The following is an 18,252-nucleotide window of genomic DNA, read 5'->3' as shown; positions in this document are numbered from 1 at the left end:
TCTAGTTCAAGCCATGACATGATTGTATTGTTGTGAAACATAACAATTTGTTCATGCTATCATAGGATTAACTTGGTGTAATTGATGGTACACATGTGACTATTAGAGTGTCGAGGTCACACGCTACAACATACAAAGGTAGAAAACACTATACAAGCCAAAATGTGCTTGATGTTGTTGGTTTCAAGTTCACGCATGTGTTAGTTGGCTTGGAAGGATTAGCCATGATGCAAAAATTCTTGGTGACAACATGACTCAATTTGATGGGATCACTATTCCTGGCGGTAAGTTCTACCTACCAGATGTTGGATATGCTTGTCAATCTAGGGTTCTTCTATCCTTCAAGAAACCAGAAACCATCTTTATTAGTTCTCTACAAAGAACTTTCCTAACACTGCCATGCAATTTTTTCAAACTCAGATAGGTTATCATAATCGTGATTCTATTGTGCGATTCTACGACTTTACGATCCAAACTAACCACTCTGATTCTATGATTTGGGTTAGTAGAATTTCCCCATACATTATATGACTCTAATAGTTTAGATTCTACGGTTTGCGGTCGTACCATTAGAGCATCGAGCCGATTCAGAATAACGATTCTGACAGCCATTTCCTAGGCACTCTAGCCTTAGAGATACGGTTGAGAGGGCATTCGGTGCTTTGCAAAACAGATTTAAGATCGTTGATTAGAAGACATTCAACCCCTTCTCTACCCAAATTAAGCTTGTTCTTACATGTTGCATTCCTTATAACTCTCAAAATAGGCTTTCGCCCCACTTTATAAATAAAGCAACCGTGTTCTTGCATGTTGCATTCTTCATAACTAGATCTTAGGGGTTGGCCTTCATGAGTATGTGCCCGATGAGGATGATGAGACCGCTGATGATATTTAGCAAGGCCGTGGTGTGAAGGCACATGATAATGAAGCTTGGAAGCGCAAAAGGTTGGAGTGTGCTTAGCCAATGTGACCGCTAGAGGTAATATAAAGATACAAATAATAATAATAAGTAGAAGAAGAGGATGGTGAACTACCCCCTTGATTGCATTGATGAACCTCCTTCCTATCCATATAACTGGCATTAGTTAGTAGATAGGCCTATCAGAACGAACGGCCATTTGCTTAGTAGTTACGATTGAAACTATGTTTGGTACTATCTCTATAGTTGTAGTTTGTAGTAAGGTCACTACTTGTGAAAAAAGGTGACCACAATATTAGGTTGTCGGCAATTAAACGCCACGTATTTGCATCTTTCAGGCTTCAACCAGACATCATGTATGAAACCATCTCTTGATGCAATGTGGTAGCCAAACTAGTTGTAGAACATGGTTGAAGCCTTGGCCCAATTGACACTGGCTCCACTGAATCAGGATGGGTGGAAACATAAAAAATCGGCCGGAAACTAAGCACGCCCCTAACCCGATCAGGTGGCTATTGTTGAAGCCTTCGGTGATAGGGAAACGAAGGCTACCGCTGCGGCCCTTGGAGTTGGTGGTATACAGGGCCGGCCCTGGGGAGGGGCAAGGGGCGGTCGCCCCAGGCCCCAAAAATTCAGGGGGGCCCTCCCACCAGGTACGCATGTAGCCCACGACAAAACCACAGTAAATCCTCCTGCTGTTTACAATCGCAGAGGCCTGGCCAGATTACGTGTAGTATGTAGCGCACATCAAAGGAGTCTCGGGGCGACATGGGGCCTGACCCAACACATGGCCGACGGCCTGACTAGTACAACGCACGACACAATCTCCTTTTTTCCATCATCGACGCCCAGTTCAAACTTCAGTCCCCAATCCCAGCAAGGCCGCCGTCGCTGCATTTTTTCCATCATCGACGACCACGTCAAACTCTATTTCCCAATCGCGGCGCGAGAAGGCCATCACCGCTGATACAATTGCCGTAGCGGCCGTGGAAGAGAAGCCAGCAGGACCGTCTTCAGTCTCTGGTAGGAATTGCGGCGGCTGCTTTTTTATTGATGAATCATGTGAGTTTGTAACTTTGTATGGATTTTGAGATTTATTCCCTTCCTTGCTCCACGTGGAAAAAAATATAGTCCCTTCCATGTAGAAAATACAAACTTAGATCAGGATCAAAGTGGACAGAAAATGATGCTTTGGTATCTGCATATTATATCAAGAAATACTTGAATCTTCCGCTAAACAGGTTTCTATTGCTTATAACATTTAACCCAATATCCATGTTATTTCTATGGCTTAGAACATGGTTCTAATACTTCATCAAAGAGCAAAAATCTTATCAAGACATGTACAAGGAGGCGTCGGATGTATTGATAATGGCTGAGGTATGGGTCTTGTGTGATTGCTTTTCTTTTAACATCAATACAGACGCAAGCGCTTATACATACGCGCATACACTCACCCCTATGAAGGCACACACACCCTATCTCTATGAGCACCTCCAAGAGACTGAGCCGACATATTATCTTGAGATTTACAAAGTTACCGTAGGCACCTCGTCGTCGACGGGGACGTCTCCTCCCACTGAAAGCGCATCGTCAAAAATCCTGAAATAAATTCAAAAATAATGCGAACACCAGGACTTGAACCTTGGTGCGCTGGGGATACCACTGTCCCTCTAACGATCCAACCATAGGTTTGTTCGCTGTGTGATTGCTTTTGTCCTAGTGTAAGAAGCATGCAACATTTAAATAGCTACGGTATATTTGACGAAAACAGTACGAGGTCTGTAAATGTCTCAGGAAAGGTTAGGTTTGACAAATTTACACACCGAGAACAATTGTAGAATAAGATTGATATTCATATCATTACCAGTGACTTTGCATTTAGGAAACTAAAAGAAAATTTTAAGTTAACATATAAGGGCCCCTAGGTTCTCTTTTCGCCCTGTGCCTCCGAAATCGCAGGACCGACCCTGGTGGTATACTTCTGTCATGTGACCACCGTCCGTATGTCTAGGGCTCCCGCCGCTGACTATAACGGTAGCTTGTACTACCTCCGTTCTGGTTTATTGATCCCATTGTAATCTGCATTAACATTTTATTAGTTAAATCTTTAGTTAAAATTTAGCATAAATTATAAAGGAGACTAATAAATCAGTACGGAGGTTGTATATCGTAACACCGTTGTAGTGTCCGCGGGTAGCTGAATGGTCAAATCGCTGAAATGTTTTGGAAGCAGGTTTTTTTTTTTTGCTAATATTATCATCGAAGGGCGAAAACAGTGATTCTAGCCCTGTGAGTAAACTGTAGCTCTTTTTTTTTACAGAAGAGAGTAAACTGTAGCTCCTGGTCATATGGATGGTCACATCCCTTTTCAGAAACAAATATATATATTGGCTGGCCACACAGTGCCAAGTGTTCATGAACAGTAGAGTCAAAGCACGCCTCGGAAGTCGCTTAATATAATCAGCCTCTAAACGCCTTTGCAGGTTTTGCTTGTACCCTTCCCCACCCACACAACAGTCAAAAGCTCAGGGCTCGAGCATTCACTCGTCTCACCGGTCACGGACAGGGGCCGGCCGCCGCAGGGCTCCCTTGACCCGCTGCTGCCCTGGCGCCACTGCCACCGTCTGCGTCTGCGTCTGCGTCTCGCAGCGCATAAAGCAGCACCGTCCCGTCCCGGCCCGCGAATCTCTCCGCCCTCGACGCCGGAGGGGACAAATCTTGCAAGTACGCCCATCGCCCACTACAGTGTCACGCCCGCTGCCGCAGAGCATCGCAGCGTACGTTCTCGCCGGAAGGGAAAGGAAGGAAGGACGCCGATGGACAACGACGCCGGCATGATCCCCTCCTCGCCCTCCGCCGAGTCGTCGTCCTCTTCCTCCGACATCGACACCGAGGTGCGCACGCGCTGAGTCAATCTTGTTGGTGTTCATGCTCGTGTTCCATTGACATGCGCGGTTTAATCCGTTCGGTGTAGTCCACATGCTCGTTCTTCCGGGACCGGAGCACGACGCTGGGGACGCTCATGGGCGTGTCCCTGGCCGACGGGGAGGACCGTCCTCCGGAGACGCAGCAGGCGGCGGACGAGCAGGAGCGGCCCCGCGCGCCGGCGCCGGGGGAGGAGGGCTGGACGTGGTGCCGGAGGTGGAGGCCCCGGCGCGGTGCCAGCTGGTGGCGGCTGTGCAGGGACGACGTCGGCGGCACGACGTCGCTGGCCCACTTCCTGCACATGGAGAGGCAGCTCTCCGGCGACGGCGGGGAGGTGACGGTGCCGCTGTTCGAGAACGGGAGGGTGCTGCCGTCGTCGTCCGCGACGGCCACCGCGGTCGTGGAGGATCAGAGGGCCAAGTGGAAGCTGCGGAGGTCTGCCCAGGGGTCGTTGTCGCTGGCGAGGCTGCCGGTGCTGCTCACCGGCATCTGCAGCGGCGGAGCTTGAGTGGAACTGTGGAAATGGTTTCGGCAGGGCACGCTGTTTTTTTCTTTTTCTTCTGTCAATTTTTTTTGCTCCGTTTCCCTCCTTAATTTTCACACGCGGATGCAACTGATGAGCGATGATTGTACTGATGAATTGAATCACTACCACATCAAGTGCCATGGCGTGATCCCATTCTTTTGTCTCGCAAGTCGCAAGACATCATACAGCAGCAGAATTTCATTGCATTTCCATTGCGGGATGAAAGATCCTGATGACCTGATCATGTCGTCAGTGTATCATATCATAAAAAAGAGGGCTACCAGGAAGCAAGAGACAAAAATGTACTCTACGCACACCAGAAAGACTCATCAAAGTGGATCCTCGATTGGTAGCCGCCCGTGAACAGAAGCTTGCCATGTGATCTCTACGGCTGATAGTTGCCGTCATCATCTTTTTCTCTCTATATCTGTTCAGATGCTATAGCCGCCCGTGAACATATCTGTTCAGATGCTATAGAAACGTCAGAGGAACTAGAAGCTCTGTTTATATTCCACTTGTTAAACATTTCCTCTTTCTTTTTGAGTTGACTTACTAAACATTTTCACATTAGCTAAAGGCAGTCGACTCGACTGCCTTTAGCTTTTGGGTCAGTCGATTTTGAGATGGACGAAGAAGTTCGTCGAAGGAAGGCTGGAGAGAAGGAAGGGGCTTGTTGGCTGGACACCCCACCATCTATCTTACAGTGAGGGTGGGGCGGAAGAACGGCGGCGATGCTAGGGCAGTGCGACGAGGCTACGCGAGAGCACGGGTGGTGGAAGCATGCGGCTAGGCTGGCGGCGCAAGGCGGTTTGAAGTAAAGAAGAAGACCAGCGGAAGGAAGAAGAAACAGATCCGGCCATTGATCTTGTATCCGACAGCTGAAAAATCGACTAGCCCAATTTTTTTTCAGGCGCCTCCCGTATAGCGAGAACCAATTTTTTTTAAATAGTGCTTGTAGTTCCTTTGCTAAGCTAGTACTAGTGAGGTATACTCAGGCCAACTCTAATCGATCCCTTAAGAATAGAGGAGCAAATCGATGGAGTAAATTGTGGTGAAGGATTTTTACTGCACTACATTTTGGTGGGACTAACCGAACTCCTAAATTTAATGGAGTAGAAAGAAAATTTTCATAAGTTAAACATAGATTTGATTTTAAAAAACAAAATTCGATACGTAATGTACATGATCATCCGCTGAAACATAGTCTAGTTTCTAAATCAAACATGAACTTGAATTTAAAACAAAACATGAATTTAAACTGAACCTAAACATCATCATCACCCTTATTGAGGGTAAGCCAATCCGCCCGCGGCATCCCACCGGCCATGAGGTCCGGCCCTGTGCCATCGTCGCCACTGTCGGGGAAGCCGCGCCGCCATTTTTCAACACTGAAGTCCTGGTCGTCCTCCGCACCATCGTCTTCCTCGCCATCCTCTGCGCCGCCGTCCTCCTTGTTGTCCGAGAGGACGATGACCCACCCCTCCCCGCCCCATCGGCCCCGCGCTCTGCCTCCACCAGCTCGGGGTACTTGCGGCAGAGGTCCGCCATGTACTCCTCATCTACGGCCACCGTCGCGATGCGCTCCCGCGCCTCCCTAACCACCACGATAGTCACCACCCCCGCAACGGCGGAGGCTGCAGCGGACCCTCGCCCGACGCAAAGTTGAGGCGGGCGGCAGCACCATGCAGCCGGATCTGCCACCGGTCGTACTACTTTGCGGCGAGCTCGGCAGCCTTGAAAGAGCCCACCCAATACTTCTTGTGGGTCTCCTGGTCCGTGATTTCTGCCACCCACGTCCGCTGTCAGATGCTGAGGTACTTCCTCTACGACGGTGGCGGCGCGAGAAGGTCGAGGAAGCCAGCGAGCCCACCAGAGGGGCCATAGTGTCGCGGTGGCGGCACGAGGAGGACGTACCCACGTTGTGCTTGTGGCAGCATAGATCCGTGCTGCAAACGGGTGGCGGGACTAGCAGCCACAGGATCTAGCCATTGGGGCGACGGGGGACGGCGGGGATTCGCCGGTGGCGGGGATTGGGGAGGATGAGAGGGAGAGGAGGGTGAAGTTTGTTTGCTCCGCCGTCGAGCAGTGGAGTAAATAGGCGGGTTAAGCGGTGAAGGATAAATTTTACTCTTTAATGGTTCGGCTAGGTCCCAAGAGAGTTTTACTTCTAGTCATTGGTTAGAGTTGGCCTTAGGCCTTGTATAATGGGAGGTGCTTAAGGGATTAGAGAAATAAATTAGATTTTCTTTAAGCACCATCGGTGTTTATTTGTACAAGATAGACGCTTCTTAACTAAGCGTCTCTCATGTAGAAATAGGCACCGGTGTTTCAGAAAATCTCGATTTATTTTTCTAAACACCCCCTCTAAACATCTTCCATTGTACAAGCCCTTAGCAGGCCAGAAATCTTACAACTTGCAAGTATGACACCACCTACGAGTACAAACTCAGTATCTGCCATGTGATCTCATCGGCTAATATTTCCGGTCAGCATCTTTTTCTATCTGTCTGTAGCCACCCATCACCATTTTCTAGACGTCAAAGAAACTAGAAGCTCTTTTGCTGATGAACATTTTACATAGTGCCAATATTCAAGCACGCTAGATCTTACAAGTATAACATTGCAGATACAGCCTATACAGCGCCCTGATCTTTTCTTTTCCGCAGGAGAGGAAATGGCTGCCGATAATAATAGTAATTAGTTACAGTTAAACCAAACAAATGAATGACGCTAAAGCTTAGTACTAGTGCACTACTCCTGCAGTACGCCGAAGTCAGTCAGAGGCATTTTATTTTTCATGTATATATCATCCTCCTGCTGCTGGGTTTTAGTCGTCGGCCCACTCGGCCGGGTTGGGGTGGGCGGAGAAGTAGGCGAGGAGGCCCATGAGCGGCGCGTTGATGTACGTGGTGGGCTCCGACTGCTGGAACACGGCGCGCGCGTCGGGGAAGGCGTCGGTGGCGTCGCTGGGCCCGCCGACGACGGCGCCCACCAGCAGGTTCGGGTTGGGCGCCGCGCTGGCGTAGTAGGCGGCGCCGGCCTTGCACCCGATCCTCGCCGGGTGCGCCGCCACGGACGGGATGGAGCTGCCGCGGTGGTGGATCCGGCGCGGGAACCGCGGGCCGTAGCCGACCATGTAGGACATGCGCAGCGGGTTGTCCCCGAGGATGTAGTCCACCTGCCGCTTAGCCACCTGCCGGAGCTTCGTCGGCGGCGCGGACCTGCCGGCGCCGCAGGAGACGTGCGCGCCCGCGTGGCTCAGGTAGTTGGAGTAGGCCAGGATGAGGAAGGAGAGCGACGTCACGTGCTGCATGTTGCTGCCCCCGACCTTGAACAGCAGCCCGCCTGCATTCCATTTCACATTTGATTACCCCAGTTCACCGGAGAAGAGACCATTTTCTTGCTGCGTTTGATGCGACGAACCTGGGGAGTACTGGATCTGGGGGTGGTCGGAGATGCCGGGGAGGAGGGTGCACATGAAGTTGTTGGCGTTGGCGCGGAAGGACTGGAAGTACTCGTCCTTCCCCATCAGGACCTCCTGATGATCAATCAAGAACACAAGAACATATTATTGGCAACAAGTTCAGGCATCTAGCACCGTGATCTACTTCTACTAGCTGGTAGTAGTAACTTGATTCAGGCCTTCTTTGGTTTAAAAGAATTTCATAAAAATTCTAAAGGATAGGATTCTTTCTTTAGAGCCCTTTGATTTGTAGGAATGGATTTCTATTACTATATAGGATTGGTTCCTATCTTTCATATTTCATAGGAAAATAAAAAAGAGCCTAAACTCAATGGAAAAATTCTTTTGATGTCAACCAAATGACATCTTGTTTTCTATTCCTATTCATAGGATTTGAGATACATGTCATCTCATTTTCTATAAAATTTTTATTTTTATAATAATTTTATCCTATGAACCAAAAGATGCCCAACTGGCAAAAAGAACATGGGGGATTCTGGAGTCTGGACTGGCATGACAAGTCGAGAGTGGAGGCCCGTGAGCCCCTGAAAAGTGCTGCTACCGCTTGCTGCGCCGGCAGCACGCGGAGCACGGGGGCCTAGGTAGGAGAGGCCAAGATAGAACAGACAAGCATCCTCCTCGTCTCCTATTTGGTGGTACCGGTACGCCACCACCCTGCACTACCATAATCAGAATGCATGCACACTCCATTAGTTTACTACTGCCTGGTCATTGATTAATCTAATCTGAACCGGGGGATCATGCAGAAGATTCACTAATCAGTAGCATCTGCCGTCAGGGTAATTTCACAATGGCTCCGCTGGCAAGATTGCCCATATGCATATGCATCGTCAGAAACTAACTGAATCCACATACAAAGCTTAGGTCTCCTTTGGTTTGTAGGAACTTTGTAGGAATCTTATAGGATAGGATTTGCAAAGGAAAAATTCTTTGAAGCTCTTTGATTTGTAGGAATGGATTCTAGGATATCCTTCACATTTTGGAGGAAAAAAAATATTAGCCTAGATTTAATGGAAAAATTCCTATCCTGTGTACCAAATGACATCTTTTTTTATATAGGAATTGAGATGTATGTCATCTCACTTCTTATGATTTTTCTATTTCTATAAAATTCCTATCCTATGAACCAAAGAAGGCAATAAAGGTGTAAAAAAGCAGCAGGCAAGACAGTCAATCATTAGATCGAGTGGCTTGCTAGCTTATGTGTAGTGCTCTTTTATCATCATCATCAGTAGTAGCTGTATACTACACACAAAGACCAAAGTTGCATTCGGAAAGAATATCGCATAACTTGCGCTGTGGGGAAACCAAAGATCGACGGTGGAAACAACCAAAGTGCAAATGCTTCTTTCAGGAAATGTTGTGTCGCATGGAGAGGAGTAATGCAGTACTTTATGTACTGTATGTTACTGGTACCTTGGAGATGAGGACGTTGATGCCGGCGTGCTTGTTGTCCCAGCCGAACTCGTTGATGGAGTCGCTGGCGCCGAGCACCACCTCGTTCTTCTTGATGTACTGCCGGTACACCCTCTTGCGCGACGCCTTGTGCAGCCACGCCGCCGCCCACAGCAGCTCGTCCTGGTACCCGTCGAAGTCGCAGTAGCACGGGCACACCGCCGCGTGGAGGCTGCTGCTGTAGGCGCCCCGGTACCTGTCCGCGAACTTGAACACCTGCTCGTTCGTTTGATTCTTTCATGTCAGAGCAGCTGACAGATACAGCGCATTTGAGTCGTCAGAGTCGAGAGCTTACGGCCATGGCGCGGTCGAGGAGGCGCTGGGAGTAGACGGGGTCGGCGTCGCGGAAGACGATGGAGCCGGCGGCGAGGGCGGCGGCGGTCTCGGCGGCGACGTCGGAGCCCGGGTGGGAGGGGTCGACCTTGTAGACGGTGCGCGGGGTGTCCATGTCCTCGGGCCGCTCCCAGCAGGAGTGGTCCTTGAAGGCGTCGCCCACCTGCACGTACACCGTGTTGGGCTTGGCCGTGGCCTTCATGAAGTAGTCCGTCGCCCACCGCACCGCCTTCCTGGCCTCCTCCTTGTGCGGCCCGAAGCTGCGGCCGAAGTCGATCAGCCCCCACGACATGAGCGTCGCCGTGAACGCCATCGGGAACCCGAACTTCACGTTGTCGCCGGCGTCGTAGTACCCTCCCGTCAGGTCCACCTGCAGCAGCAGCATTGCCATGGAACCATCAGCACTTTCTGTAGAAAGGAAAATGTAGAGCGGGATAATGCAAGAGGAGAGTGCGTACGCCGGCGGCGGCGCCGTCATGGAGGCCGGAGTCGCGGCGCCAGCGGAGGCGCTGGTCGGGAGGAAGCCTGCCGGAGCGCTGCCCCTCGAAGAAGAGAATGCTCTTGTGGAGGGCGTCGCCGTAGTCGTGGTGCCCGGCCGACGCCACCGCCGGCAAGAGCAGCAGCGCCAGCACAAACACAGACGACAGCCTCATTGCTGCCCTGACCGCCGAGGTAATTAAACTAATGCAACGGCAATGCAGCACTGGCTAGCTACTTATCGGTGCTTCGGCGGCTGAGAGACAGAGTGAGGAGAGTGTGTGTGTCTACTGGAGTCAGCAGGCCGTGGTTTCGGAGTCAGCAGGCGAGTGAGGTGAGGTGGTGTCGGAGCCGAACGGGCGGGGGGTTAAATACGGCATGTGACGGGCGCAGGCGTGAACCGGTGGACTGACCGGAGGGGAAGGAGGCCTAGGATGCCGGGCAAAGGCCAATGCGGCGGCGGCAGGTGGACGTGCCGAACGTTGCGGCGCCGGTGACTTGGTTGTCCTGGAGCCGAATGCTTGAATGTGCAGTACGTTACGTACTAGTACTACTCCACAGGACTACTGTTACTCCCTTTGCAGTTGCAGACATCTGTGCCGTCGGCTGGTTTGTTCGTTTCGGCCGTTGCTCCACCGGATTAAGTGTGACGTGACACTCCTAAAGTCATACTCGTATTTTGTGTCTAAAAAGAATCATTTAGCCAGGACCGAATGGATAAAATGGTTTCGCAATGTCTCTTTTCGCGGGGATTGGGAACAGGTTTGGTGTGATGAAAGAAAGTTCACGAAGTACTCCGGTTCTCCTTTTTTGAGGGGAAAAAAATTTCCACTTCTCAACCGGCGATGATGGATCAGTGATCGACGCAGCATGCATGGCATGGCACTCACTCATCACAGCAGGAGTAGAGGACGGCGGTGTTGTAGATGGGAGAAACGGTCATCCGGTGCAGCAGTTACGACGGCGGGGCCCGGTGCCCTGTCCGTGCCGGTCAGTGATTCATCAGTGCTGTTCTCTCTCGGGCTCCGCCGTCACTTCTGCTCTCTCTCTCTCTCTCTCTCTCTCTCTCTCTCTCCTGATTAGCCCTACTACTTAGGAGTAGGTCTTTGAAACAAGCTGAATAGCGTCTAGCGATACTAATTAATGACTAGCGTAGTTTTCGGCTCTGAGCCCAGCCTCGCCGAATGATCCCTGGTCCATAAGCAGCAGTACTCTCCGGAGATCGACCCGTGCGTTGCAATCCTATGTTGCCATGACGACAAGCACGACGATCTTGTCATTAGCGCGCTCATCACTGGCGCATCCGTAGCAGCTTCGCCGAATCTGACCGTTGGGCCTGGAGGGAGGGAAAAGGGGACCGTAGCCCGTAGGCACGATGCATGGGGCCGCCCGAACCCGAACGCAAGGGGGCGAGGCCGACGGGAGGAGAGCCGTTAAAGCGTAGTACGTGCTGTGCTGTGCTGGCTGCCAAAGAAGAAGAACCTGTAGAAGAAGAAGAGAAGCGTGGCGACTGACACAGCTACAGATCGGTTGCTACGTGCCTACGTGCGTGCTCTGCCGTGCGCGAGGGGGAATTAAATGGTTGGATTGGATCCTTGCGGCCATGGCCGCCGATCGATCAATCGATTTTCTAACGGCTAGGGGGAGGGGGAGGGAGAGGGTGTGGCCGGACGGACGGGCGGAGGCGTCTCGTCGTCCACTTTGCGTGCCAGTCCCGACGGCCGGAGCCACATGGCCTGCATGCGCGCTGGCGGCGGCTGCAGCCGCGGTACTGTGGTTTAGTTGGGGATGGCCGCGCGTCGCATGCAGCCGCTGACCGGCCGGAGAGCCGGAGATGGGGGAGACTTTCGTGCTGCGGCGACAGGGGAATCACGGAAGGTAGTAGGCTAGCAGCTAGTAGTACAGTACAAGCAACAACGGTCGTCTGAGAGAGTGAATGCTGGTCAAGTTGCATGCTGCGGGTGAGTGAACGGAACGAGTTTACTGCCTCCGGGGGAGACAGACGGCCAACGGTCTGATCGGACGCTGAAATGGAATGGGCATCGGCCGCTTGTTGCGCAAGAATAGTTGTGATATCCCTGTCATCGTGCCGTGGTTCCGAGAAGATTGGAGGACCAAAATGGCACGCATCGATAATCCAAACCTATCCGCAGAGCAAGCATACGAACTAGCAAAGAGCTTCTACCTTAGGGCATCTTGAACAAGGACTCTCAAACCGCCCGCGACCGTCTCGGCCGAATGGTCCGGACACAGTTAGCTATTCAATGTGGTACCTCTTCAGTCTGTAGACCGATCCGGTTGTTCATTTTCCCGCAAGCCGAACGCAAGTCTAAGGGCTTTCCAGGCATCCGAACAGCAGCCACGTACACGTTTGACGCCATGGTGTCATCAAAATCCTCTCCGCTCGAAAGACCTTCTCCACATGAAGCGGTTGCCGTACTTTCATGTCGGTGAGCGCAACACCAGAGCACATGTGACTCCACGGCGTTGATGCTAGTTAGAGCGACGCGACCGGATGAGTAGTCGTCATCGATTCGAACCAACCACATGGGCCATTCCACATGAAAGAAGAGAACTCATGCTATTTCCACATGGGCCACCTGTCATGCCCGGGCCATGAGATAGAACCAACCACTGAAACGAATCTCTGGAACCCAACACCTATTTGTCGCCTGCAGTATCGGTTACAACCTTGTTCGTAAACCGCACCCACACACCTCGCCTCGACACATGTAGAATGGGTCGGCCCGTTGGGCATGAGAGGGAAGCTTCCGGCTTTGGGAAGCTTTTGAAGCTTCCGTCTTTTGTTGGTTTTCTGGGCTGTTTTAATTCTTTTTTTTATTTTCTTTTTAATGTTTTCTTTTTTTACATGCATGAACTTTCTTCCAGTTCGAAAACTTTCTTCAAATATGTGAACTTTTTTTAATTCATTAAACTTGTATTCCAAAACACATGAACTTCTCTTCCATTTAGATTTTTTTTCTAATCAGAGCATTTTTTCAGAATGCATGAAGTTTTTCAAATTCATCAAAAATTTCCCCAAAATCAATAAACTTCTTCAAATCCGCGAACTCTTTTTGTTTTCCCTCCTAAATCAATGAACTTTTTTCAAATCAGAGTTTTTTTAGAAATTAATGATCCTTTTTCGAATTCATGAACTTTTTTTAAAATCACAAAATACCTTTGAATTTCATGACTATTTTGAATTCCTTTTAAAAGTGAATTTTCAAGAAAAGTCAATGGTGGACCAGTTAATCGGCTGGTAAATCGCACCCAGCGAACCAGGGAAACTGGTGAGCGAGCAATTGATCACCTCCTTGTTGGTTCCGCCCATGAAGGGTGGCACTGGCTACTCTCCATGGCGCTTAAGGCGCCGGGAGGAGGAAAAATCATATTTGACGTTTACAGCGACAAACTGTCGAGCATCCGCACGGGCGATTCTCTCAAGTGCAAGAATTGGGCCGGCCCACTTTCGCACAATGAGACAGCCGGATTTTTGAACTGATAGGTTTTTATATACCGGTTTCTGTTTGGTTTCCTTTTTCTTTTGTTATTTTCCGGTTATTTTTTATTTTTTATGTTTCTTTTTCACCTTTAGATATATTCTTTTTGCTTCCCTTTTATTTGTGTTAAAAATCACAAATTTAAGAAAAAAATCAACATATGAAAAAATTGTTCATTTTTACGAAAAACATTCAAAAATTCCAAATTTTGTTCATGTTTCCAAAAATTATTCACCTTTTCAAAGAATGTCCGTAATTTCAAATTTTGTTCACCTTGTATAAAAAGGTTTGGAGTTTCAAAATTTTATTGATAAAAATTGTTCACAATTTCAAAAATATTTTGAATTAAAATTTTGTGCGTGTTCTAAAAATGTTCAAAGTTACAAAATATTGTACATTTTTTTCAAAATTCTTGCATTTTGAATATTTGTTCGCGGCTTAAAAAAAGTTCAGAATTTCAAAATTTGTTCTTAGTTTTAAAATTTTGTTCATAATTTCAAAATGTGTTCCAGTGTTTCAAGATTGTTCGTGTTTTAAAAAACGTGTTCATACATTGAAAATTTTATTCACAAATTTAAAAATTGTTCATGTATCAAAATTTAAAAACGTTCAGAATTTCAAAAGGCATTCAAATGTATGGCTGTTCAGAGTTCTTAACACTCCGCGATACTCATTAGTCACAAAAGTTCGTTAGACTCAGTTGCTAGGCTCGCTAACGATCGCCCGGCTGCTAATAGGTGTTGAGTAACGTGATTGTAATAGGAAACGTAGATTAGACTAGGAAATATTCTGGCTTGCCTTGTACTTCAAGTAGATCATGTACTCCTATATATATGCCCACGAGGCTCAAGCAATACAACGATTATTTCACTGAGGGAGTCCTGGATTAGGGGGTGTCCGGATGGCCGGACTATACCTTCAGCCGGACTCTTAGACTATGAAGATACAAGATTGAAGACTCCGTCCCGTGTCCGGAAGGGACTTTCCTTGGCGTGGAAGGCAAGCTTGGCGATACGGATATGTAGATCTCCTACCATTGTAACCGACTTTGTGTAACCCTAACTCTCTCCGGTGTCTATATAAACCGAAGGGTTTTAGTCCGTAGGACAACATACAGAACAACAATCATACCATAGGCTAGCTTCTAGGGTTTAGCCTCTCCGATCTTGTGGTAGATCTACTCTTGTACTATCCATATCATCAATATTAATCAAGCAGGACGTAGGGTTTTACCTCCATCGAGAGGGCCCGAACCTGGGTAAAACTTCGTGTCCCTTGCCTCCTGTTACCATCCGGTCTAGACGCACAGTTCAGGACCCCCTACCCGAGATCCGTCGGTTTTGACACCGACATTGGTGCTTTCATTGAGAGTTCCTCTGTGTCGTCGCCGCTAGGCTTGATGGCTCATATGTTCATCAATAGTGATGCAGTCCAGGGTGAGACCTTCCTCCCCGGACAGATCTTCGTCTTCGGCGGCTTCGCACTGCGGGCCAATTCACTTGGCCATCTGGAGCAGATCGAAAGCTATGCCCCTGGCCGTCAGGTCAGATTTTGAAGTTTAAACTACACGGCTGACATCCGCGGGGACTTGATCCTTGACGGATTCGAGCCACTGCCGAGCGCGCCGCACTGTCACGACGAGCATGATTTAGCTCTGCCGCCGAACAGTGCCCTGGAGGCCGCACCCGCATCGGCTTCGACCCTTAATTCGGAGCCAACTGCGCCGATCGAGGATGGGTGGTTGGACGCCGCCTCGGGGGCTGCGATCTCAACGACGATCGAGCCGAACGCCAGCCCCACACTCCGCGATACTCACGACTCCAAGGAGCCGGACTCCTCTCCGGACTCCGAACCCTCCGCGCCCCTGCCGATCGAATCTGATTGGGCGCCGATCATGGAGTTTACTGCCGCGGACATCTTTCAGCACTCGCCTTTCGGCGATATTCTGAAGACACTAAAGTCTCTCTCTTTATCAAGAGAGCCCTGGCCGGACTACGGCCAGCAAGGTTGGGATACGGACGATGAAGAAATTCAAAGCCCACCCACCACCCACTTTGTAGCCACTGTCGACAATTTAACCGACATGCTCGACTTCGACTTCGAAGACATCGACGGTATGGACGCCGATGCAGGAGACGATGAAGAACCAGCGCCTATTGGGCCCTAGAAAGCCACCTCGTCATATGACATATACATGGTGGACACCCCAAAAGAAGGAGACGGCGATGGAACAGCGGAGGATGACCCCTCCAAGAAACAGCCTAAGCGCCGGCGTCAGCGGCGCCGCTCAAAATCCCGCCAAAGCAAATACGGTGACTCCAGCACAGGAGATAACAATACTCCAGAGAGTGCCGAAGAAACCTCCCTCCAGCAAAATTCAGCACAGGAGGATGGAGAAGCCAACCCTCACGAGAGAGCGGCAGACAGAGAGGTTGAGGACGATAACCATATGCCTCCCTCCGAAGACGAGGAAAGCCTCGACGACGACGAATTTGTCGTGCCAGAGGATCCCGTCGAGCAAGAGCATTTTCAACGTAGGCTTATGGCCACGGCAAGAAGCCTAAAAAAAACAGCAACAGCTTAGAGCTGATCAATATTTGCTAGTCGACAGATGGACTGAAGTCCTTGCGGCCGAAGAGCATAAACTCGAACGCCCCTCCAAGAGCTACCCAAAGCGCAGGTTGCTACCCTGATTAGAGGAGGAAGCACTTAAACCTACATCACCAGCACTTGATACGGCCGACCGACCACCTCGTGGCCGCGACAGAGAGGCCTCTCGGCCCTCCACTCAAACCGCACCCCGTACCAAGGCACGAAAAAATGCGCCAGACCTGCGAGATATGTTGGAGGACAAGGCAAGGCAAACAAGGGCGATCTACGGATCGCGTGGGCGCCCCACGACCCGAGACGGTAAATGTCACGTCGGACACAAATCCGGTAGGGTCGAACATAGTAGACAAAGCTCATTGGACCTACGTCGTGATATAGCCCAGTACAGAGGCGCCGCACACCCACTATGCTTCACAGACGAAGTAATGGATCATCAAATCCCCGAGGGTTTCAAACCCTTAAACATCGAATCATATGATGGCACAACAGATCCTGCGGTATGGATCGAGGATTATCTCCTTCATATCCACATGGCCCGCGGCGATGATCTCCACGCCATCAAATACCTCCCACTCAAGCTTAAAGGACCAGCTCGGCATTGGCTTAACAGCTTGCCAGCAGGATCAATCGGTTGTTGGGAGGACCTGGAAGCCGCATTCCTTGACAATTTCTAGGGCACTTATGTGCGACCACCAGACGCTGATGACCTAAGCCACGTAATTCAGCAGCCAGAGGAATCGGCCAGGAAATTCTGGACACGGTTCCTAACAAAGAAAAATCAAATAGTCGACTGTCCGGACGCTGAGGCCCTAGCAGCCTTCAAGCACAATATCCGTGACGAGTGGCTTGCCCGGCACCTTGGACAGGAAAAGCCGAAATCTATGGCAGCACTCACGACACTCATGACCCGCTTTTGCGCGGGAGAAGACAGCTGGCTTGCTCGTAGCAACAATATGACCAAGAACCCTGGTAATTCGGATACCAGGGACAGTAGTGGCAGGTCGCGTCGCAACAAGCAGAAGCGCCGCACTAACGGCGACAATGCTGAGGATACGGCAGTTAATGCCGGATTCAGAGGCTATAAATCTGGTCAGCGGAAAAAACCATTCAAAAGAAATCCTAGGGGCCCGTCCAGTTTGGACCGAATACTCGACCGCTTGTGCCAGATAAATGGCACCCCCGAAAAGCCGGTCAATCACACCAACAGGGATTGTTGGGTGTTCAAGCAGGTAGGCAAGTTAAATGCCGAAGATACAGACAAGGTGCCGCATAGCGATGACGGCAAGGAGCCCCGGCCACCGAACAACAGTGGACAGAAGGGTTTTCCCCCACAAGTATGGACGGTGAACATGATATACGCAACCCACATCCCCAAGAGGGAGCGGAAGCGCGCGTTAAGGGACATATACGCGATAGAGCCAGTCGCCCCAAAGTTCAACCCATGGTCCTCCTGCCCGATCACTTTTGATCGAAGGGACCATCCCACTAGCACCCATCATGGCGGATTCGCCGCATTGGTTCTAGACCCAATTATTGACGGATTTCATCTCACTAGAGTCCTTATGGACGGCGGCAGTAGCCTGAACCTGGTTTACCAGGATACAGTGCGGAAAATGGGCATAGATCCCTCGAGGATTAAGCCCACCAAAACGACCTTTAAAGGCGTAATACCAGGTGTAGAGGCCAACTGTACAGGCTCAGTCACACTTGAAGTGGTCTTCGGATCTCCGGATAATTTCCGAAGCGAGGAGCTAATCTTCGACATAGTCCCATTCCGTAGTGGCTATCACGCACTGCTCGGGCGAACCGCATTTGCTAAGTTCAATGTGCTACCGCACTACGCATACCTTAAGCTCAAGATGCCAGGCCCTCAAGGAGTAATTACGATCAATGGAAACACCGAACGCTCTCTCCGAACGGAGGAGCACACGGCGGCCCTTGCTGCGGAAGTACAAAGCAGCCTCTCCAGGCAGTTCTCCAGTCCGGCCATTAAACGTCCGGACACCGTCAAGCGCAC

General features: G+C 50.1%; 2 protein-coding genes across 2 annotated transcripts; one reads left to right on the top strand and one right to left on the bottom strand.

Annotated features, from left to right (window-relative positions):
* Positions 1 to 3,416: 3,416 nt before the first annotated feature.
* Positions 3,417 to 4,526, top strand: LOC125512501 (uncharacterized). Its single transcript, XM_048677598.2, has 2 exons — positions 3,417 to 3,816; positions 3,897 to 4,526. Exons 1-2 carry the CDS (start codon positions 3,739 to 3,741, stop codon positions 4,353 to 4,355), a joined length of 537 nt encoding a protein of 178 aa, XP_048533555.1. The 5' UTR covers positions 3,417 to 3,738; the 3' UTR covers positions 4,356 to 4,526.
* A 2,384-nt stretch (positions 4,527 to 6,910) lies between these two features.
* On the bottom strand, positions 6,911 to 10,572 carry LOC125514521 (endoglucanase 6). Its single transcript, XM_048679860.2, has 5 exons — positions 10,104 to 10,572; positions 9,608 to 10,015; positions 9,274 to 9,528; positions 7,797 to 7,911; positions 6,911 to 7,718 (listed from the first exon to the last, which is right to left on the bottom strand). The coding sequence occupies exons 1-5, from the start codon at positions 10,296 to 10,298 to the stop codon at positions 7,201 to 7,203; spliced, it is 1,491 nt and encodes a 496-aa protein (XP_048535817.1). The 5' UTR covers positions 10,299 to 10,572; the 3' UTR covers positions 6,911 to 7,200.
* Between the last annotated feature and the right edge of the window lie 7,680 nt (positions 10,573 to 18,252).

The sequence above is a fragment of the Triticum urartu genome, chromosome 6A (genome assembly GCF_056163025.1).
Source record: "Triticum urartu cultivar PI428250 chromosome 6A, HENAU_Tu73, whole genome shotgun sequence".
Lineage (NCBI taxonomy): Eukaryota > Viridiplantae > Streptophyta > Magnoliopsida > Poales > Poaceae > Triticum > Triticum urartu.
The sequence above is the reverse complement of the archived record's forward strand: the minus strand, read 5'-3'. Positions and strand labels throughout refer to the sequence as shown.